The sequence below is a fragment of the Microtus pennsylvanicus genome, chromosome 2 (genome assembly GCF_037038515.1).
Source record: "Microtus pennsylvanicus isolate mMicPen1 chromosome 2, mMicPen1.hap1, whole genome shotgun sequence".
In the NCBI taxonomy this organism is placed as follows: Eukaryota; Metazoa; Chordata; class Mammalia; order Rodentia; family Cricetidae; genus Microtus; species Microtus pennsylvanicus.
In genome coordinates this window covers 133,035,844-133,054,881 of record NC_134580.1, presented here as the reverse complement: position 1 = coordinate 133,054,881, position 19,038 = coordinate 133,035,844, and the positions used below count along the sequence as shown (strand labels likewise).

The window sequence follows — 19,038 nt, the reverse complement described above, 5'->3', positions numbered from 1 at the left end:
CACTGGAAAAAGAGTGCCTGCTGGTGGTGCCTGAAGACGGTTTGGAGCACAGGCTAAAATTAACCCAGATCTATTGGATTCTTCTATTTGTAGCAGCCATCTCACTAGAGAGAGACATCTGTGGGGACGAAGGAGGAAAGAGCAGATCCATCTCATTCAGGGCATCTGGGGCAGCTACAGCACCACCTTCCTGTTCTGCCACATTCCAAATAGTATATAATTCTACAGACTGGCCCCTGATTCCATCATATTCGTAACAGTACAATAAGCTGCAACTCCCCTGAATCTTATCTCTCCCTCCCTCTTTAAAAGTATTTTGAGATGGTGTTTCTCTGTGTAGCCCTGGCTCACATTCCTACCACAATTCACCCTCTCTGCTCACCAAAGACCACCCACACCTCTGCTTACTCAAGACTACTCCCCACACCCTTTCTGACCACCAAAGGCTAGCCTACATCTTCTCTGAGCACCAAAGGCTATCTTACACCTTCTGCCATTGCTCTCAATTCTTAGACCAAGATGGAGGCCAGGCATGGCACACCTCTGTCTTAGAGCCGCTTCTCCCTTCCTGTTGGTGTCATACTGGGTACTGCCCAGAGCCTCTGCACCTTTTGCCCTACCCCATTTTTTGTGCTCTGCTAACAGCTATGGGACCACATAGGAAATCTGCTTTCTCTTTCTTTCCTTGTGGCTCCTTTAGGATAGGACGGTTGCCTGCTGCTTCTCTCACAGCATGGGACTCACTCTCAAATATGACCGCAACAATCTTTTCTTCTTTTCCAAAATGTCTTCATTTGTTCTTTGGCAGTGAGAAAGCGCAAAAACACACAAAAATAGCTGCCCCCGTCCCCCATTCTGTCAAGTACTGTGAAACTCAGACAGCACAGGAATGAAGAAAAGACACCTGACCACTCAAATGGCCCCGGGTAGTAAGGGGAAGAAGACAAAGGCCTGAGAGGTGAAAAGTGGGTGGAGCGAGAGCCCAGTCCCATCAACATCTGTTGAAGGCTGCCTTGCACCTGGAGCAGAATGAAGGCAGGAAATGCCACCCAATCAACAGCCCAGGAGGACCAGCTGAGGCTCAAGGCCCGCAGCGGTCAAGGCTAGAACCTGTGCTGGCTTTATAGGCACAGGCAGAGACTGGAGTTGCCTTGCATCTAGGTCTTCTGAACCCTGAGGATCAGTATCATAAACACCCTACAGGCCATTCTGTGTTCTTCATCTTCTAAAAGGGGGCAGGGAAAACCTGGGCTAAACACCACTTCTGGGAAGAGGCAGAGCATGCACTCCGCGGTCTTTAAACAAGTTCCTCTCCTCTCTGAGGTCTGTCTGTGGGGTCTGTTAGAAATTCTGCATCAGTAGCGTTAAACAGTAAGAACATCCACAGATTCTCTGGACAGATTTTCTGGCTCACACAGAGAAGATGAGTTGAAAGTCAATGTATATCTATTGTTGTACAGGAGAAGAGTGAATCCCTGCTCTCAGAAGCTCACAGCCCAAGCTAGGTATGATGGCGCATGCCTTAAATCTCAGAACTTGGGAGACAGAGAAAGGTAGATCTCTGTGAGTTCCAGACTTGCCAGGGCTACACAGTTTCAAAAAGGGGGGGAAAAAAGCCTACTGTTCAGTTGGAGACTCAGATAAACATGCTAGATATTCAGTGGTATCTGGCACAGAGAACCAAGGGTTCCACATCCAGAAATGAAGAGAGCAGATCAGGCTGAGAGTGACATGGGCAGAAGAAGGCTGCATCGTGAGATTCAATCATAAACACCAAGGGTATTATCAAGGAAATAATGAAATGTTATAGCATCTCAAATAGTCTCGGTAAGAGCAAGAGTGAGTGTGTGTGTGGGCATGATGGAGGAGGGTCATCTCTCTATCTGTTGTTTCATTGGTTAAGTAATAAAGAAACTGCTTGGCCTCTGATAGGATAGAATTTAGATAGGTGGAGTAAACAGAACAGAATGCTGGGAGAAAGAAGATGAGTCAAGGAGTCGCCATGATTCTCCCACTCCAGGCAGACGCAGGTTAAGATCTTTCCTGGTAAGCCAGCTAGTGGGCTACACAGATTATTAGAAATGGGCTAGATCAATATGTAAGAGCTAGCCAATAAGAGGCTAGAGCTAATGGGCCAAGCAGTGTTTAAAAGAATACAGTTTCCGTGTAATTATTTCGGGTGTAAAGCTAGCCATGCGGGCGGCCGGGTGCCAGGAACGCAGCCCGCTGCTCCTTATTTCAACATGTGCACAAGTGTACATATGTGTGTACATAAGCATGTTTGTATGTGTGCATGAGCATGTATGCCTGTTCATGTGCATAAATAACCACCTTGCTGGTGATCCTTGCTTATCTATAGTCAGAAATTTAAAAACTTTCCTAAGAATATATGTGAAAAACTGTTCCTTTTAATAGTTATCACACTGGGTTATATTAATTACTCAGTGTCTGTCTTTCTCACTAGTCTCTTTCTTTTCTTCCTTCCTTCCTTGTTTTGTTCTGTTTTTCAAGACAGGATTTCTCTGTATAACCCTGGCTGTCCTGGAACTCACTCTGTAGACCTCAAACTCTGCCTCTGCCTCCTGAGTTTTGGGATTAAAGGTGGATGCTGCCACCACCACCTAGATGCCTCTAATTTCTTAAAGGTGGGAATCTTGTCTTGCTTGTCATGTAGGCCTCGCACTTACATACAGTTAACATAGCACCTTGCCATGTAGGCCTCGCACTTACATACAGTTAACATAGCACCTTACCATGTAGGCCTAGCACTTACATACAGTTAACATAGCACCTTGCCATGTAGGCATAGCACTTACATACAGTTAACATAGCACCTTACCATGTAGGCGTAGCACTTACATACAGTTAACATAGCACCTTACCATATAGGCCTAGCACTTACATACAGTTAACATAGCACCTTACCATGTAGGCCTAGCACTTACATACAGTTAACATAGCACCTTACCATGTAGGCCTAGCACTTACATACAGTTAACATAGCACCTTACCACATAGGCCTCGCACTTACATACAGTTAACATAGCACCTTACCACATAGGCCTCGCACTTACATACAGTTAACATAGCACCTTACCATGTAGGCCTAGCACTTACATACAGTTAACATAGCACCTTACCACATAGGCCTCGCACTTACATACAGTTAACATAGCCCCTTATCAATTTGTTAGCAGCTCTAGAATGGCCCAACTTTATAAAATTTGGTTCCCTTGAAAATTAAGTACTATTTCCCCTACTTTTCATAAAATAAGTAAGAAAATAAAGGTCAGAGGCAGAAAATTTAAAGCAACTCAACAAATACCCAGAGCTTGCAGACAAGAGGCCTGTGTCCCAAGTCCGCATCACCTCAACTCCAAAGCCCAACCTCCCACCTACCCCATAGGCTACCTTCTGTGCAAGTCGGCCTCTCCCAGGAGTCTAGAGACTGATGGAATAAAGTGAAAATTCATATCCAGGGGCAATGGAACCACAGAAAGATTCCTGCCCTTCTAGTGTTCTGGTACCCTAGTTTTGAATGGAGTTTCTCTAGACAGAGGACAACTTAAATATAATTGGGAAATTTTTCCTTCCCAGCAAACTTTCCATTTGGAAGTCTGAAGGAGGAAAACAAAGAGAAACAAAGAGCATGGACGAGAGCCAGAGGGGGTGCTGAGTCTGCGGATGCTGCTAATTAATTCCAAAGATGGAACCACAGCAACTTCAGTACTGGGAACAGAGATGGATCGAGAGGTGTGGGCTCTGGAGCTCTTTAATTGGCCTCCCAGAACCTCAGCATTCCTCTGAATAATCCATGTTTCTTGTTATTTATTCAGCTCCCCACTGCTACACATGGCGGGGCCATATGCTGCAGGAATTCACCACTTCGGGTCTGCACTCAACCATCCATGGACACTGGCAGTTCAAACCTGTAAGAAGCTTAGGGGAAAGTCCCTGTAGAGTGGAGCTTTAGCTTAGAACACCCAGAAAGCTAAATGCTTGGCACGCCGTTGCTTCAGAGACAGTGGCCATGTCAATAGAGGACGGGCGACAATCTCAGGAAAGGAAAGCCGGAATCAGCTCAACAGTACAGGCTGCCGAGTAATTCCTGTAACTCTCTCCGCACTTTAAAAAAACAATTTGCTTTTAAAAGCCAATTTCTCAAAAGAAGATTCAGTCAGTCCAAGGTCTAGGATACACTGGATGACAGATATACCTCAGCCCACCACAAGCCTTTTACTGAAAGGGGATTTTAGAGATACGGATACTGATAAACCCCAAATCATTTCAAACACAGAACTGGTCATTGTGGAGTTAGTCATGATAATGAAACAATAGAAATGACCTTAGTGTCAACCACAGAAGAATGCTTTAAGTATGTCACCTGTGTTCCTCAAGTAGTTACTGCATTCTCATGAAGATTAAGTCACAGAATGACAAATACCATGTTAAGTTAAAAAAAAATTGAACATTAGGGTGTAATAGGATTAAAATGTCAAAACAAACAAACAAAAACACCCACCAAAATAACAATAAAAAATAAAATAACAAAACCTAGAAGACAATATCCACCCAAAGAGAGGGACAGAGTGGGCATCTTAGCTTCTGACACTTAACAAATACAGTGCCTAACAACATTCTAGCAGAACACAGACTGAATGTCTACAGTTTAAATTACACTTGATAAATATATGTCAAATTTTCACCGACATATCTTTGTTCAGAGCTGCCACTGCACATGAGTAGATAGAGGTTTCAAGATGACTGACCCTGGCTCAGTCCCGTGCTTCCAGGAAAATCAGACCGCTGCCCAGTATCTCTCAGTTTCAAAAGCTGTCCCTAAGTGATACTCTACTCTCATTACCTCCTCAGAAACTCTAGTTTCCTTCTCAGGATCAAACATTCTCTTGACCACATTTCTCAATAAAAGTTATCGAAAAAAAGCACTTCCCCTTTTGTTTCCAACTTTAAGATTCCGTGGAGTAACTGAGAGGGTGGAGCAGTGTTACCTTTAAAGGACTAGAGCAGAATAAAAGATGCATTGAAGAAAGCACTAACCCGAAGTTCTAACACCCTTCACATGTTCACACTCCCTGTGCTTGGGCTTACAGCATACGCACAATTTATTATTGAATGAATAAAAATAAGTATTTTGCTGTCATCAGCAGAAGTATAGATAGAGAGGTCTATGGAGGATATAGAGAAAATTGAGCTAAGTTTAGAGATGAACAAACCTAAGATTAGAACAGTAGTTCTCAACCTGCGGGTCACGACCGCCAAATGGGTCACATATAGATACTTTGCATATCAGATGCTTACATTATGATTCCTAACAGTAGCAAAATTAATAGTTATGAAGTAGCATCAAAAATAATTTTATGAAGCCTGGCGATGGTGGCGCACGCCTTTAATCCCAGCACTCGGGAGGCAGAGGCAGGCGGATCTCTGTGAGTTCGAGACCAGCCTGGTCTACAGAGCTAGTTCCAGGACAGGCTCCAAAGCCACAGAGAAACCCTGTCTCAAAAAAACAAACAAACAAAAAATAATAATAATAATTTTATGGTTGGGGTTACTACAACATTAAGAACTAACTGTATTAAAGTGTCGCAGCATTAGGAAGGTTGAGAACAACTGGTTTAGAAAGTAATGCTTAACTTTTCCCAAAACCAACAAAACAAGAGAAGGAAAAAAGACATGACCCTTCCAGGCAGCGGCCATATTACCAACTGACCCCAGAAAAATAATACACATCCTTACCCACCACCCTCATTTTAGAACAGATCAGACACATTTAGAAGACATCCCCAAATGAACATCATTCGGGATGAATGGGAAACTCAAGGACTAAAGGACCACAGCTACACATCCTAAATCCAGGCTAGCAGCGCGGGGCAAACAGACAGGCATCAGTGAGGAGTGGAGGCACACTGACAAGCGGGCCTGGAAGCAAACCTGAGCATGAGGTTCATGAGCTGAAGGCCCTCGCCCTTCAAGAAGCGCTCGCGATTGGAGCTGAGCATCAGGCAGGAGCAGAGCGCATCAAACAGGTTCTCCATCATCTCCTGCTCCTCCGCTGTGCTGGGGTTATGCCTTTTAAACACCTGCCAAACAATAAGAGCAGAAAGGGGCCATCAACAAACGCCACTTCATCAGTCACCATCCCACAATTTCTAAAGTCTTTCTATTGTGAAAACCCCACCAAGGAAACAGAACTAACTTTACAATGAAGCTCTTGCCAGGTCCCAGTTTAGTGAAATTGAGTTTTCTGATCTGTGGGCACTAAATACATATATACCAGTTCACATAACACTTAGCTGAGCACTGGGTCCAAGAGTGACTGACAGCTTCGAGGAGGCAGATCAACAAAACAAAACAGCACCCCTAAACCCTCTTCCACTGTGAAATATGACAGAAACGGACAAGTCTATAAAGGGCACACACAGTGAAACAGAGACAGGGGACACCTCTGAAACCATAATTCAGGTCCAAAACCATTTCTGGCAGAGAACCCCACATCCTTGCTCCTGCAGAGTCTAACCCACCAGCTCTCCTTTCCTTCTAATGTGTCCATAACACAGAGGAGCCAATCCCATCTCATGTGAAGAGGTACTTCTGCTGAACCCCCTCATTCTGGAGTAGGGGCTCAAAATCCTGGGAGTGGAAGGATCTGGGCAGTTCTGCATGCTAGAGCTGAGCAAAGGCTGGGAGAGCCTCTGAGCTGGGCAGGTGGTCCCGTACATCTACCATCAGTGATTGCACAGGATAGGGCCCAAGCGCCTCGTGGGGACTAGAAACAGCTTCACACTACAAAGCTCTATTTTTAGGGGGGGAGTCCAAGTCACTCTGGGCTGGCACCGCAGGGAAGCTGTATGCAAACTGCCAGCCCAGACACTCAACACTCTCCAGCCTGTATCCAAATGATCTATTTTCAGTGCTGTTTTGGAATAACACAGATGAGGTTTGTTAGGAGAAATCTTGACGGCATTTCCAGAATGCCAGCAGGATAACATTTCAACTAGATTTACATTTCTTTCATCGAGCAAATGGCAGTTTCCGATTTCTCGCTCCTGCCTGCAGTGCCACAACCATCTCTACTGTCCCCATGACCTCAAGCCCACTGTGCTGGAAGCGGCTCTCCCTGAGCTCATCTGGAGCCTAAATGAGCAGACTCCTTTAGGGGAGATCCAAAGGGGAGGGAGGAGAATGTTGGGAGCAAGACAGATGAACATAACTGGCCCAGAGACACAGAGGACAGTCAGGAAAGGCTGCACCAAGTTCATGGTGACACTTGGTCAGAAAGAACCAGTGACTAAGAAAAGGAGGCAAACCTTGTGCCACCAGTGTGACCTCCAGCCTGTCTTGGTGTGGCATGTGGCTGTTCCTTCCCACGTGCCCAGCTCCACCCACTCACAGCGGTCCATGGCCCTTCCTGGCTCCCAGGAAGCAGAAAGATTACTCACGGATAACTGCTGCAGAAGCACATCGATCCCGTCCAGCTCCCCCAGCAGCTCTCTGTTTTCTAAAAGAAGGAAAATAGAGAAGAAAAAAAAATGAAGGCAACTGTCAGATTTTAAAGCCGTCACCACTGATCCATCAGCCAACAAAATCAATACAACTTGACAAAGCACAAAAGCTGCACAGAGAGCAAGTGGAGAATCCAGGCGATGCCGAAGGCCAAGTTCACCAGCTAGGAGGATCCTAGCATGGATCCCAGCCGGGCCCTGGCTCTATAGGAGGGAGCTCACCATCATTGTCCTGGAGCAGGATGGCCAGCACTTCACTGCAGTACAGCTTGTTGGCATCAAAGGGCATCTTGGCCTGTAGCAAACAGGAATAAGAAAGCCATTGAGGCATCTTGCTCCCTTTCTAAGGCAAACTGTTCGTCCACTAGAGATGAGAAAGTTAAAGGCAAGGCAGGTTAAGGGAGAACATCACCTTGCTGCTCTCGGAGACTAGACGCAGGTATTCCATAGTATTTGGAGGATGGTCACAGTAGCCCTACACAGCATGTTGAATGTACCCTCCTCCATGGAGCCTACCTTGTTGCCCATATTTTAAGCCCAGAGACTGTGTGTGCCCAAGGCAAATAAGAGAAAATTTTGAACTTTTAAGATTAAGACACATGAAATTCCAATTTACAAGTTATAACCACAAAGTGAGGCTGTAAACTAGCTGATACATGATCAGAGAGGTCGAGAAGAAAGCAAGTTCTTGTTCAGATTAGCTAAAAATATTTATAACGAAGTAGCTCCTTTTAGAATTTTTTTAATGTTAAAAATTTAATTCGAAACCATAAACCTATCTGCTTGTAGGCCATAATCTGCCTACTATTTAAAAAGGAAACCGCATTAAATATGCAAAAAATGTGTTAATATTTTAATACCTAAATTACTACCCACAATTCTTCCCCGGCTGTGTGCTCTGCAGCTTGAAGACTCAGAGGGGACATGTCCACTGCAGAGACCGTCTTTCATGGCTGTCTACTTACTTCAGCTGCAAGACTTCAACATGGCACCATCTATGGCACCCTTGGTTAATGGCGCAAGGCTCACTGGAGTTATTTGTGGGAGCCAGCTCCTTGAGAGGCAGGCACACAGACAATGACTTTAGTCAGCACAACCCCTGCTTTGCAGTCAAGGTTTTGACAGGACAAATAATCTCTGTGGCTGCGGAGGGCAGGGCACGTGCTCACACTGAAGCTAGCATTCCATCACTCTCGCCGTTCACAGGTTGTTTGAACACTAATTTTGTACTTAAGGAAGAAGAGCGGCGGCGTCTAATCAAGCAATAGCCAGAGCCATTTCAGTTTTCTGTGCACGTCTTCCTCATCAAGCCAAAGTACACCCCACAGGGTTTCAGGAGGGTGGCTGCATCTGACCCATCTTGGGTTAAAAGAGCTGTAAGTGCAAGGTCGTACACATGCTGGCTGTAGAGTATGCCCCTGGCAAGCTGGAGGCCTTATTTTAAGAAATCTGTGTAACAGTCAGAGCTTAAGTCCAGTTCATGGTATGTCTACCCTGAAGAAAGATGGTTTTATAATCTCAAAACACTGGAAAGTCAAGCAGTGGCCATCTCTGTCCAAATCAAGGCTTCTTTAAAAAAAAAATAAAATCTTTTACTCAAATGACTTAAGCCACCAGTGTTGCAATTAGCTTTTAAATAATTTTAATAGCGTCACTTACATGTAGCTTTTCAAAAGCTGGAGTATTCTGAAACAAGGCACCCTTAAATGAAGGAAGGCCAATGACCAGGCCACCACATCAATGGTCTTTCTGGGCTTCCATGCCTCTTGTACTTTAGTGTATTTTATAAACTTCTGCCTCAAGGTTAAGAGGGAGTCTTTCTCTTCCGTTCAATAACAATTACTGGGCCCTTGCTATACGTGAGATAAAGTAAGCACCACAGGCAACAGAGGTGATCCCTGTTCTCCATAACAGAGCTTACAGAACTTGCCACTACCTATGTGCCACAAAGTCTGACGTTTCCAAATTGAGCTGAGGGATTGAATTCCCCACAGACTATGTTGAGATTTTCAGCGAAAAGCGGGTGACACCTGACAGCTGTGGGGCTCTGGTGCACTCCAGCTCAAGGCTCCTTTCTTGTAATGACATCAACCTTTTGTTTTCAGACATGGTTTCTCTGTGCAGCTCTGGAGCCTGTCCTGGAACTCACTCTGTAGACCAGGCTGGCCTCGAACTCACAGAGATCTGCCTGCCTCTTCTTCTCAAGTGCTGGGATTAAAGGTGTGCGCCATCACTGCCCAGCTATGATATCATATCTTTGTGAAGCTAGGTTTGGTAGTCGCTATATGAAAATCAGTGAAGAGTAATGAGGAGGAAACACTCCATTAGTAGTGACTGGAGCACTTAAGATGAAATCTATGATGCTTTTCCTGATGTATGAGTGTTTTCCCTTCAAATAGCTATTGAATTGCTAGGATATGGATACACAATAAGCTCTCGGTATCTAACTACCTAATAAACCATCATGGTAGTCAGGCAGTGGTGGCGCACACCTTTAATCCCAGCACTTGGGAGGCAGAGACAGGAGGATCTCTGTGAGTTCGAGACCAGCCTGGTCTACAAGAGCTAGTTCCAGGACAGGCTCCAAAACCACAGAGAAACCCTGTCTTGGAAAAAAAAAAAACCAACAACAACAAAAACCTCATCATGGTAAAAACAAAATTACTGAGACAACAAGACCACCAAGAACCAGTAACAAGATCTATGACCCAAGTAAAGTTCTTCGTCTGTTTCTCCACCTGTAAAATGGAAATTAAAACAATATTCCTGGGATAGCAGTTAGGGGTACTTGCCACGAAGTCTGACAACCTGATTTTGATCCCTGGATCCACATAGTGGAAGGAGAGAAAGGACTCCAGCAAGTTGTCTCCTGACCTCTACATGTAGACTGTGGTGTGCACGTGCACATAAATAAATAAGCAAACATGTAATACATTCTTTAAAAAAAAAAAACCCTTCTCTGCAGAGTTACTGTGCTAACCACGCAGTGTAGCAGGAAATCACCTGAGGCACAGTGTGGACTGTGGCTCCTGGCCTGGACTCAGAATGTGTGCGTTAGCGTCTCAGCTGTAATTACCACCATGACAGGCTCTCGGGCAATGACTCTGCTCTCTAACCCAAGGTCTCCCACATGGCCATGTCTTCCTTCCAAGGTGGCTGCATTAAATGCTCTGCACCGAATGAGCACTCTTAACAAGCGCCCAGGACTGCGTGCTCTACTCCAGTTGTTCAGGAGAGCTCCAGCCCCTGCTCCCTGCCACCATAGGGAATCTCCAGTTCACCCAAAGTTTAAAAACACAACCCAAACCAGAATTCTATCACCTTTTCCTTAAAACAGAAGCTCTCTTACTGAGAAATTGGCACAAAGGAGAGATCTAATTAAGAAACCAAAATGTTTAGACATGAGTGTTCCCAGCCCTGAGCTTCAATGTGGAAGCAGTCTGAGGCAGCTTAGCAAGAGGAGGCTGCTTTGGAGAGACCCAGGCCCAAATTACAGGCTCTCCCACCCAACCCTCTTTCATGGGGACAGCCGCATGCTTTCAGCAGAGCTGTTTATGTGGATCAGAGACACACATGCACAGACTTAAAGAGTATTTCACAGGTGCTGGGCAGTTAATACATGAAAGTCAGCCCCAGCTGGGGAAAACGCAAAGATGATGGCAGTAATGAAACGGGAAGCTGGGCAGGTGGAAAGGGGAGAGACTAACCCTTCATGTCTAGCCAAAGATAAAACGTACCAAGGAAACAGCTTCTGTTTGAATCTCAGCCAGAGATTCCACGATATAAACTGCCAAATAATAAGAAATTTCATCAAAATGAGGAAGCAGGAGAGTCCACTGGGCAGGTACCATCTCCTCAATATTACAGTAAACCAGGGACTTGGAGCTGGTAGAGTTCCTCCATCGAGGAGCCTGGCGATCCTAAGTCCTCCAGCGGTCAGAGAAGTGCAGAGTCAAGCATAGGTTTGTACTCATGGACGAGCCCTGAATAAAATTAAACTTCTCCTTGTGAGTTGCTGCTACTTTTTTGGAAAGTAGAAAACAATTATGCTACCACCCGCAGCCAGAGGCTGGAGGTTCTATCTGTAGTTCACCTGAACACAGGTTGGGGTGGGGTTCAGCCACAGTGCTAGTCCCTTACAACTGTCAAAGCAACCTCCAGTCACCTGGGGCTGAGGAGCTTGCATCAGCCAGCCACACTGGCCACTTAACTTGACCAGCTGTGAATGGATCAGCTTGTGCTGAATGTGGCAATGGTTTCTAGGGTGTTGATTTAACTGGAAACTCAGTGGGAACCCTAACTTCACTCTTTAGAAAGCTTCTGGTTTGGGTGTTATTTTCAATAGTACACGGTATTCTAACACTTGCAGCGCCCGTGTAAAAACCAATGCAATGTCTCTCCTGCCATAGACACTGCTCACTCGCTAATCCACCTAACACCATTCTCTGCAATGGGTCCCATCCTCCTTAGGAAAAATTAGAGAGGGGCCATTTGGTGGATGAAAAAAGCACCATGCTGCTAGGCTACCAGCACAAAGTGGCACAATCTGCATCTAACATGCCTGCCACCACTGCCCCTCAGTGAGAATTACTGAAGGATCCCTAAATAAATATGGGTCATCAGTCAAAATGGAAGGTTTACTCCAACAAGAATTCTAGAATTTCAGCTCTGAGATTTTTCCCATCAACCTATCTGTAAAGATTAAGTACAGCTGGGGGATCTAAAAATCTGTAAGGAACTGTGAAAGAAAAGACTGAGGGAGATGGGAGAGAGAGCCAGGCCTGGGGTTTCTATTTAGGATACCTGAGGGAAGGAAGTCAGTGGGGTGATGAGATCACTTTTACTTTCCAGATGAAGAAATGTGTCCCACCATGAGTGGCACAATTGTGGATGAATGCTGGAATCCAGACCTGCTAACCATGAGAAATCCATTAGGGGCCGATTTTCAGAAACCAGAATGGTGGGTGGGCTGGAGGCAGAGCAGTGCCACGGGAGGCCATGAGAACACTTCTGGAGCTCCACCCGGGTCGGTTTGGGCAAGGCACTTAGTATCTGGAGGTCTTGACCTTTAGCTACATATCCACAATACAGCTTACACACTTCCTTTCAAGTCTAAGAATGGGGCAGGCTATGAAAGAGTAGGAACTCAAGCTGTCTCACCCTGTTTATGGATATTTAAAAATACAGAAGGAAGAAAGGTACTGTGTCTGCAGAGACAGGGACATAAGCAAGACAGAGACTGACATTTTTAGGACAAAGGATAAGCAAAGGAGCTATGCAACAGGTAACAAGAGGAACGCTTCAGACTGAGGACTGAAAAGGCCACACTAAGCCAGACGCGGCCTTAAGCAGGCAGGAAGGTGGCCTCTGAAGCAGAGGAGTGTGCATCACGGCAGGCCGATGGACAGCCACTGAACACGAAGCAGCTTTCCCACTGCAGCAGTCTGGAGGATAAGGATGGAAAAGAGGCTTCACTTTCTAGAGCCCAGCAGATCTTAGCGAGGGGCATACACTAAAATCACACAAGGGACATTTTTAGAATACTAACAGTGGAACCTGAGATGGAGGATGTGCTGGCTAGTTTGTGTCAAGTTGAAACAAAGTGGTCATTGAGAGGAGAAAGCCTCAGGTGAGAAAAAGCCTCCATAAGACCAGGCTATAAGTAAGTCTGCAGGATGGTTTCTTAATTGGTGATTGATGGGGAGAGCCCAGCCCATTGTAGGTGGGACCACCCCTGGACTGGTGGTCCGGGTTCTATAAGAAAACAGGCTGAGCAAGCCATGAAGAGTAAGTCTGTCAGCAGCACCCCTCCATGGCCTCTGCATCAGTTCCTGCCTCCAGGTTTCCTGCTGTTGAGTTCTAACCTGACTTCCTTCAGTATGGACTTCAACGTGGAGGTATAATCCAAATTAACCCTTCCCTTCCCAAGTTGCTTTTGATCATGGTGTTTCATCCCAGCAACAGTCCTAGCTAAGACAGCAAGCTGGGCTGTGTCCAGGGGATATGGTTTTTAAAGCTGCACTAGTGACCTGCTGAAGGCCCTGGCGCTCTCACATCGGTCTTCAGTGTCCTCACAGCACCAAAGAAAACAGGCCAGGCAGGTGAAGCACCACGGGCTGTAGCCACAAGCTCCCAAGGAAGGCAGGCTCCAGGTGTAGCCAGCTAGGGCTGTCTCCAAGGCTGACGCTGGTGAAGAACACAACATGCACCACTGTCTTGGGCTGGGGAATCAGAATGAAGCCTCTTCAGAATTCATGGCTTCTTGCTGGCCTCACCCTTCAGCCTGGCTCGCTTTTGTGAGCATTCCAAATGTTCCACCCAGCACAGGACTTTTCCAAAAGGACTTGCTTCCCAGTAAAATAACCACATAGCAATTTAATGTTTAAATACAGGAAACCTTGAAAATGGTTTTAGATAGCAACAAGGCTATTCCTATCCTGAGGATTATACGAATTTCTATGCCCTAAGGCAAAACTCAATAATAGCTTGCTAAAACAGCAAATGGCGTTCAGACTAAACACCCAAAGGTCTCAATTTCTCTTCCTATATAACCAATTCCAGAAAAAGGAAGAATGAGCAAGAGAGAAAGAGACAGAGGAACAGAGACAAAGAGACAGAGAGAGTGAGAGAGAACGTTATTATGGCAAGTTTGAACACACTTCAAAGGATAGAGGAATTTTAAAGAATGATCCTTAAATTCATTATTAAGTCCCAAGGAACTGAAAAAACGTGTCCTGACTTCACAGAGAGAAACACTGTTAGATTGTTTTGTGTGTTTTAAGTTTGGGACCATAAATTCCATCAGCAACCCAGGGTCCCGTTATCCATCCCATCCCATCGCATCAGTTTTGATTCTCCTTCCTCCACCACTCATTCCCTGAGTGTTTCAAAGGCTTAGAAGGGGGGAACACATACTGAATACTAAGGAAGCAGGTGGGAAAGGAACTGTGCAAGGATTAAGTGCAGTTTGAAGCCAAAGAACATCCGGACTCAGAAGTCAAAGGGAAATGCAAAGACGACAGTGTATGAATTAGCCGCCTGCTGGATACAGGCTGAAGGGGGAGGAGAAAGGGCTTGCAGGGGGCTCAGTGCACTGGGCCCTTCCTGGCAAATGTACCTATCTCCACTGATAGGACCAGCTGGCCTTAGTATCCTTTGATAGGTGTGTGGGGGTCTACACTGCAGGTTAATGGGAACCAATGGTTCTGTGAGTAAGGCTGGAGAAGACCTAGACTGTCAGGGCAGAGCCTTCCCCTTAGCCCTGCCAAGACAAGGAGAAGGAGCCTGACCTGACACACCCCAGACTTTCTCGATAAGCCATGATCACTTCAACAATCACTCCTTCTCAAGTGTTCCTTCTTACCTTGCTAACTGAGGACAACCACAGTAGCATATAAGATGCTGCCTCAAGCTAATAGCTTTGCCCTCCTTTTCTCATTTATTCTACGGGATAGCACTAATTGTTAAAAAAAAAAAAAAAGGTGGTGACACCATGCTAAGAAATAGAATGAACCCAACAGACATGAGAACAAAGGATACAAATGTGAAGCTAAAAAATGTACATGGACAGCTATATTACTGTTTTGAGGCAGGTTCATATAGTCCAGGCTGGCCTGCAACTTGCTGTGTAGAAGATGACTTTGAACTTCTGATCCTTTGCCTGCACCTCTCATGTGCTCCCATTAAAGGTGTGTCCAGTCTCGTTACCCACTGAACTACTACCCCAGCCCGCGAATGGCTACTAAAGAGCCAGAGCCAACATACGTGTTCTTTGACTTTAAAATCGAAATTAAAACATCATAGCATCAGTTTTCACTTAGAAGTGTAAAAAGAACCTTAAGTTTGATAATGTCTGATGTTGTAAAAGAGCAGCAAGGAACCTTCTCACAGCAGTGGGACAATCTTGACAGGTGACAACTTTGCGACATCTACCTCAAGTGCTATGCAGATACCCTTTGGTCTGACCACTTCACTTCTGGGGTTTATCAAGCAGATAAGCCGAGATAAGTGCATCAGAATAGTGTTTGGCTGTGATACTCACCGCAAACTGCTTACAACAGGCAAAACTTGGGGATGGAATTATTTAAATTAAAATTGAGAGCTAAGCATGGGATGCAGCTCAGTTATTGGGATGTTGCTGAGCATGCACAAGGCCCTGGGCTCAATCCCCACCACTGCTAGATTGGGCAGGGTGGCCTATAATCCCAGCACTTGGAAAGTAGAGGCAAGATTAGAAATTCAAAGTCTGCTGAGTTACAGGCCAGCCTGGGCTCCATGAATCCCTATCTAAAAAAAAAAAAAAAAAAAAAAAAGGATACTTTTGGTAGGTTTGTGCAATGGAACATTAGGCATTCATTATTAGTTCAGTGAAATAACAATCTGCATAAGGAAACATTAAATAATTCTTTTAAGGTCACTGTACAGAAAATTACTGAAAGAATATATATAATAGATAGTTTTAAGAAACAGAACTCAAAAAAATCTTTTAAAAAGGGGGGAAGGGGAAGATAAGCAACAAAAAGAGGACCAGAAGCTTCCAGACTAGACCATATGGCCCAGGGCTGCCAGGCTCCATCAACACCCTGGCCCCAGTCACACCCAGAGCCCAGCGTGTGAGTGGCAGTACCACTCCCCCTTACCTTCAGCCTCTTCAACAGCCACTGCAGGAGCCCCTGCTGTGCGGCCTCCGTGCACATCTCCGGCCGGAACTCTGCCATGTTTTCCACAATAGCTGCAAGAGAGACACTAGTCACTGGGGAGGGCATCTCTGCTTCCACCTGCGGCAGGCCTGCTTCCCGCAGCAGGCATTTTATTCTTCGTCTCTCTTCCCTGCATTTCTCCCAGCCAGATGCTGTGTCACTTTAACATTAACCAGGGAGTTGCTATGTTTTTTTTTCTTCAAGTTATGTTACAAGTAAAAGTCATAACTGAAAATGATGGAATTCACAGAAGGGATGAGGGACAGGTTTTTATGCTAATAGAGCAAATCTGGAGCAGAGCATGAGGAGGGGTAGAGAGCGGCCTAGCAAGGCCCCCTTAGTCCCAGAGGTCTGCAGCCAGTCACGAACTGGGCAGAACCCTCCAGGGCAAGGCAGTCTCTGCCTTTCTAACTTCTCCATTCTAGTTCTCCCCCCCCACCCCCGCCCTCTGAATCACATGGAAACCAGGACACTGTCAGGGAGGTGAGCATGATCTTCTTAATTGAACAAAATAATGTGTGCAAAGGTGAAAGGCCTTGCCGGCAGAGTAGCTGCTAAGTTCCTGGAAGCAAGTAATTGGTCCTGCTATCTTCTACGATAGTCAAAGTGTGACTTAATGGGAAAATTAAAAATTAGGAGGCAAGGGGGAAAAAGCTATTACATGATATGATATCAAGAAGAAGGGCATCTAAAAATTACTACTGTCCTTACCACATCCAATGCTTTCCTTCCCCTCAGGGCCCCTTTGCTTCCTGTCTTAGAATGAACTGGTCACTCTTACTGCTCTGTGTTCCCTAAGCACAAGGCCCAGAACATGCTGGGCCTGAATTCTGAAGGAGAAAGAGCTAAAGAAACCACTCTCACCCCCTCGCTCTTTCACCTCAGTCAGACTCCTCAAGGGCAAGTGAAGAACGGGGCGTTCACTGAGGGAGGGGACACAATGCTGTAAGAGTGAGCAGCATAGAGACCCAAAAGATGTCAATCAACTCATTCGTTCTATCTTGTTCTGTTTATACTCCACATGGCCTCCTGTTACCCACAGGAAACAAAGTTACTATGGTTCACAAGGTCTTCTAAACTCTGGACAGACTTACTTACTCCTCCAGTCCCAAGGCCACAACCCCACTTCCTGCTCTCATTTTCTAGAAGCACAGTCTCAACTTAGCAAAAGATACTCCTGACCCAAGACAGCTCCACTCTTCCTCCACTGGCAAAGGTGCCTAACTTCTTAGTCAGCCCCGGTCAGCTCCCTTGCAACAATTTGAGGCCCTTCCTCCCAGCCCCCATGATGCTTTTCACTGACTCTAATTATAGCTCTTGTCACCAGCACTCTTTCCTCTCTGATATGGACCTGCCCATCAGACCGCCGTTAGCCATGTCTAACTCATCCTGATCTATTCTAGTCCCAGCACCATGCCTGACAAACACTGGGCACCCAAGGAGGGGGCAGGGATGAGGATGAGTACTGTGGTGGATGCCTATGTGGAAACCACGGATCTTCCAGACCCATGCTTTGCCCATCACACCAGGGCCTTTTAAGCCAGCTAAGACTTTTGATAAGCTTTCAATGTTGCAAAATCCAGCATTAGGCTAACAGATGGCAATGCCAAACTCTGCCTCTACACTACAGCCAGCCCCCAACCACAGGCTGTCGTGTTCGCCTCACTTACTCCCTGGGTGCCCATCTTCCCTCTTCTTTACAATAATCCACACTGAAGAGTCTAGAACTGCAAGGGAAATCTGTGGTAAACACAGAGGAGCCAGGAGGGAAACTAATCTCATCGAAATTCCTGCTTCCACTCGGCCTCCTTCATTTCTGGAGCTCTGCTCGCAGAGACGCCACAGCTGGCTTTACACGACGGTGGCCAGTGAGGAAGCAGCGTGCTCAAAGGCACAATTCTAAATAGGCCACCAGCTCGGCAACTTTGCAAAAGGAGAAACTGGAGAGATTTGAGGGAAAAGGGAGAGAAAGGGACTGTAGAGGAACCCACTGACATGAACAGGACACGAGGCGGCACTTCAACTCATTTAACAAAGTCGTGTGGCTGAAGAAGACAGGGAAACACTAGCTCTCCCCAGGGCAAATGCCTGTCCTGCAATGTCCACAGTCCTGCCGACACTGCAGCTCCACTGAAGGAAGGTGGGAGAAGCCAGTACAAAATCACGAGCAAATCAAAGCCTATGCTTCCTGGGGCAGGGCTAGGGCCCGCAAGGATTTCATCTTAACTAAAGGCTTTGATGGAGAGATGGTTCTGTGGTTAAGAACTCATATTGCTCTTGCAGAAGATCTGGGTTTGGTTCCTAGCACCCATACCAGGTGGCTCACAACCACTTATAACTCCAGCAGAAGGGATTAAAGAAGGATTTTCTGGCCTCCATGAGGATATGCAAATGCTCCCCAACATACATCTACACATGATTAGAACACAGTAAAATCTTGGAATAAAGTTTAGGAGCCAGCATGTTTTCTCGTGGAAGGAACCTGCTTAGTGGATTTCAGCTTTTATTGCCTATATGCCAAACCAAAGCTGAGGTTATATGAAATGAACACACACACACTTCTGAAAACGCAGTTTTGGAGCACAGGGGAGGAAAAACAAAAAACACTTGATTGTTGACTGGCTTATAGAAAAGAGAAGCAAATAGCATGCTCTAGCTTAGATGCCTGCCTCTCACCTAGGGTGTTGTGGACGCCATCAGCCTCCTCCCTCACGGATTCATCCAGGCGCTCCAGATTCTGCACCAAGAGTGCTACCACCTGCCCGTCCACCTGCAGAACAGAGAAACAAAGGAAGAGAAGGCTGCATCACAAATCA

The 19,038-nt window shown here is 45.9% G+C and overlaps 1 protein-coding gene across 1 annotated transcript in view; it reads right to left on the bottom strand.

Moving 5' to 3' along the window:
- The window catches only part of Ctnnbl1 (catenin beta like 1), a 166,068-nt gene that overhangs the window by 73,720 nt on the left and 73,310 nt on the right, over nucleotides 1–19,038 (bottom strand). Inside the window, exons 6-10 of the mRNA XM_075962847.1 lie at nucleotides 18,899–18,992; nucleotides 16,163–16,254; nucleotides 7,746–7,818; nucleotides 7,461–7,519; nucleotides 5,953–6,101 (exon numbers count right to left, since the gene is read on the bottom strand). Coding sequence (XP_075818962.1) covers nucleotides 5,953–6,101; nucleotides 7,461–7,519; nucleotides 7,746–7,818; nucleotides 16,163–16,254; nucleotides 18,899–18,992 — 467 coding nt within the window. The remainder of the gene's footprint in view (nucleotides 1–5,952; nucleotides 6,102–7,460; nucleotides 7,520–7,745; nucleotides 7,819–16,162; nucleotides 16,255–18,898; nucleotides 18,993–19,038) is intronic.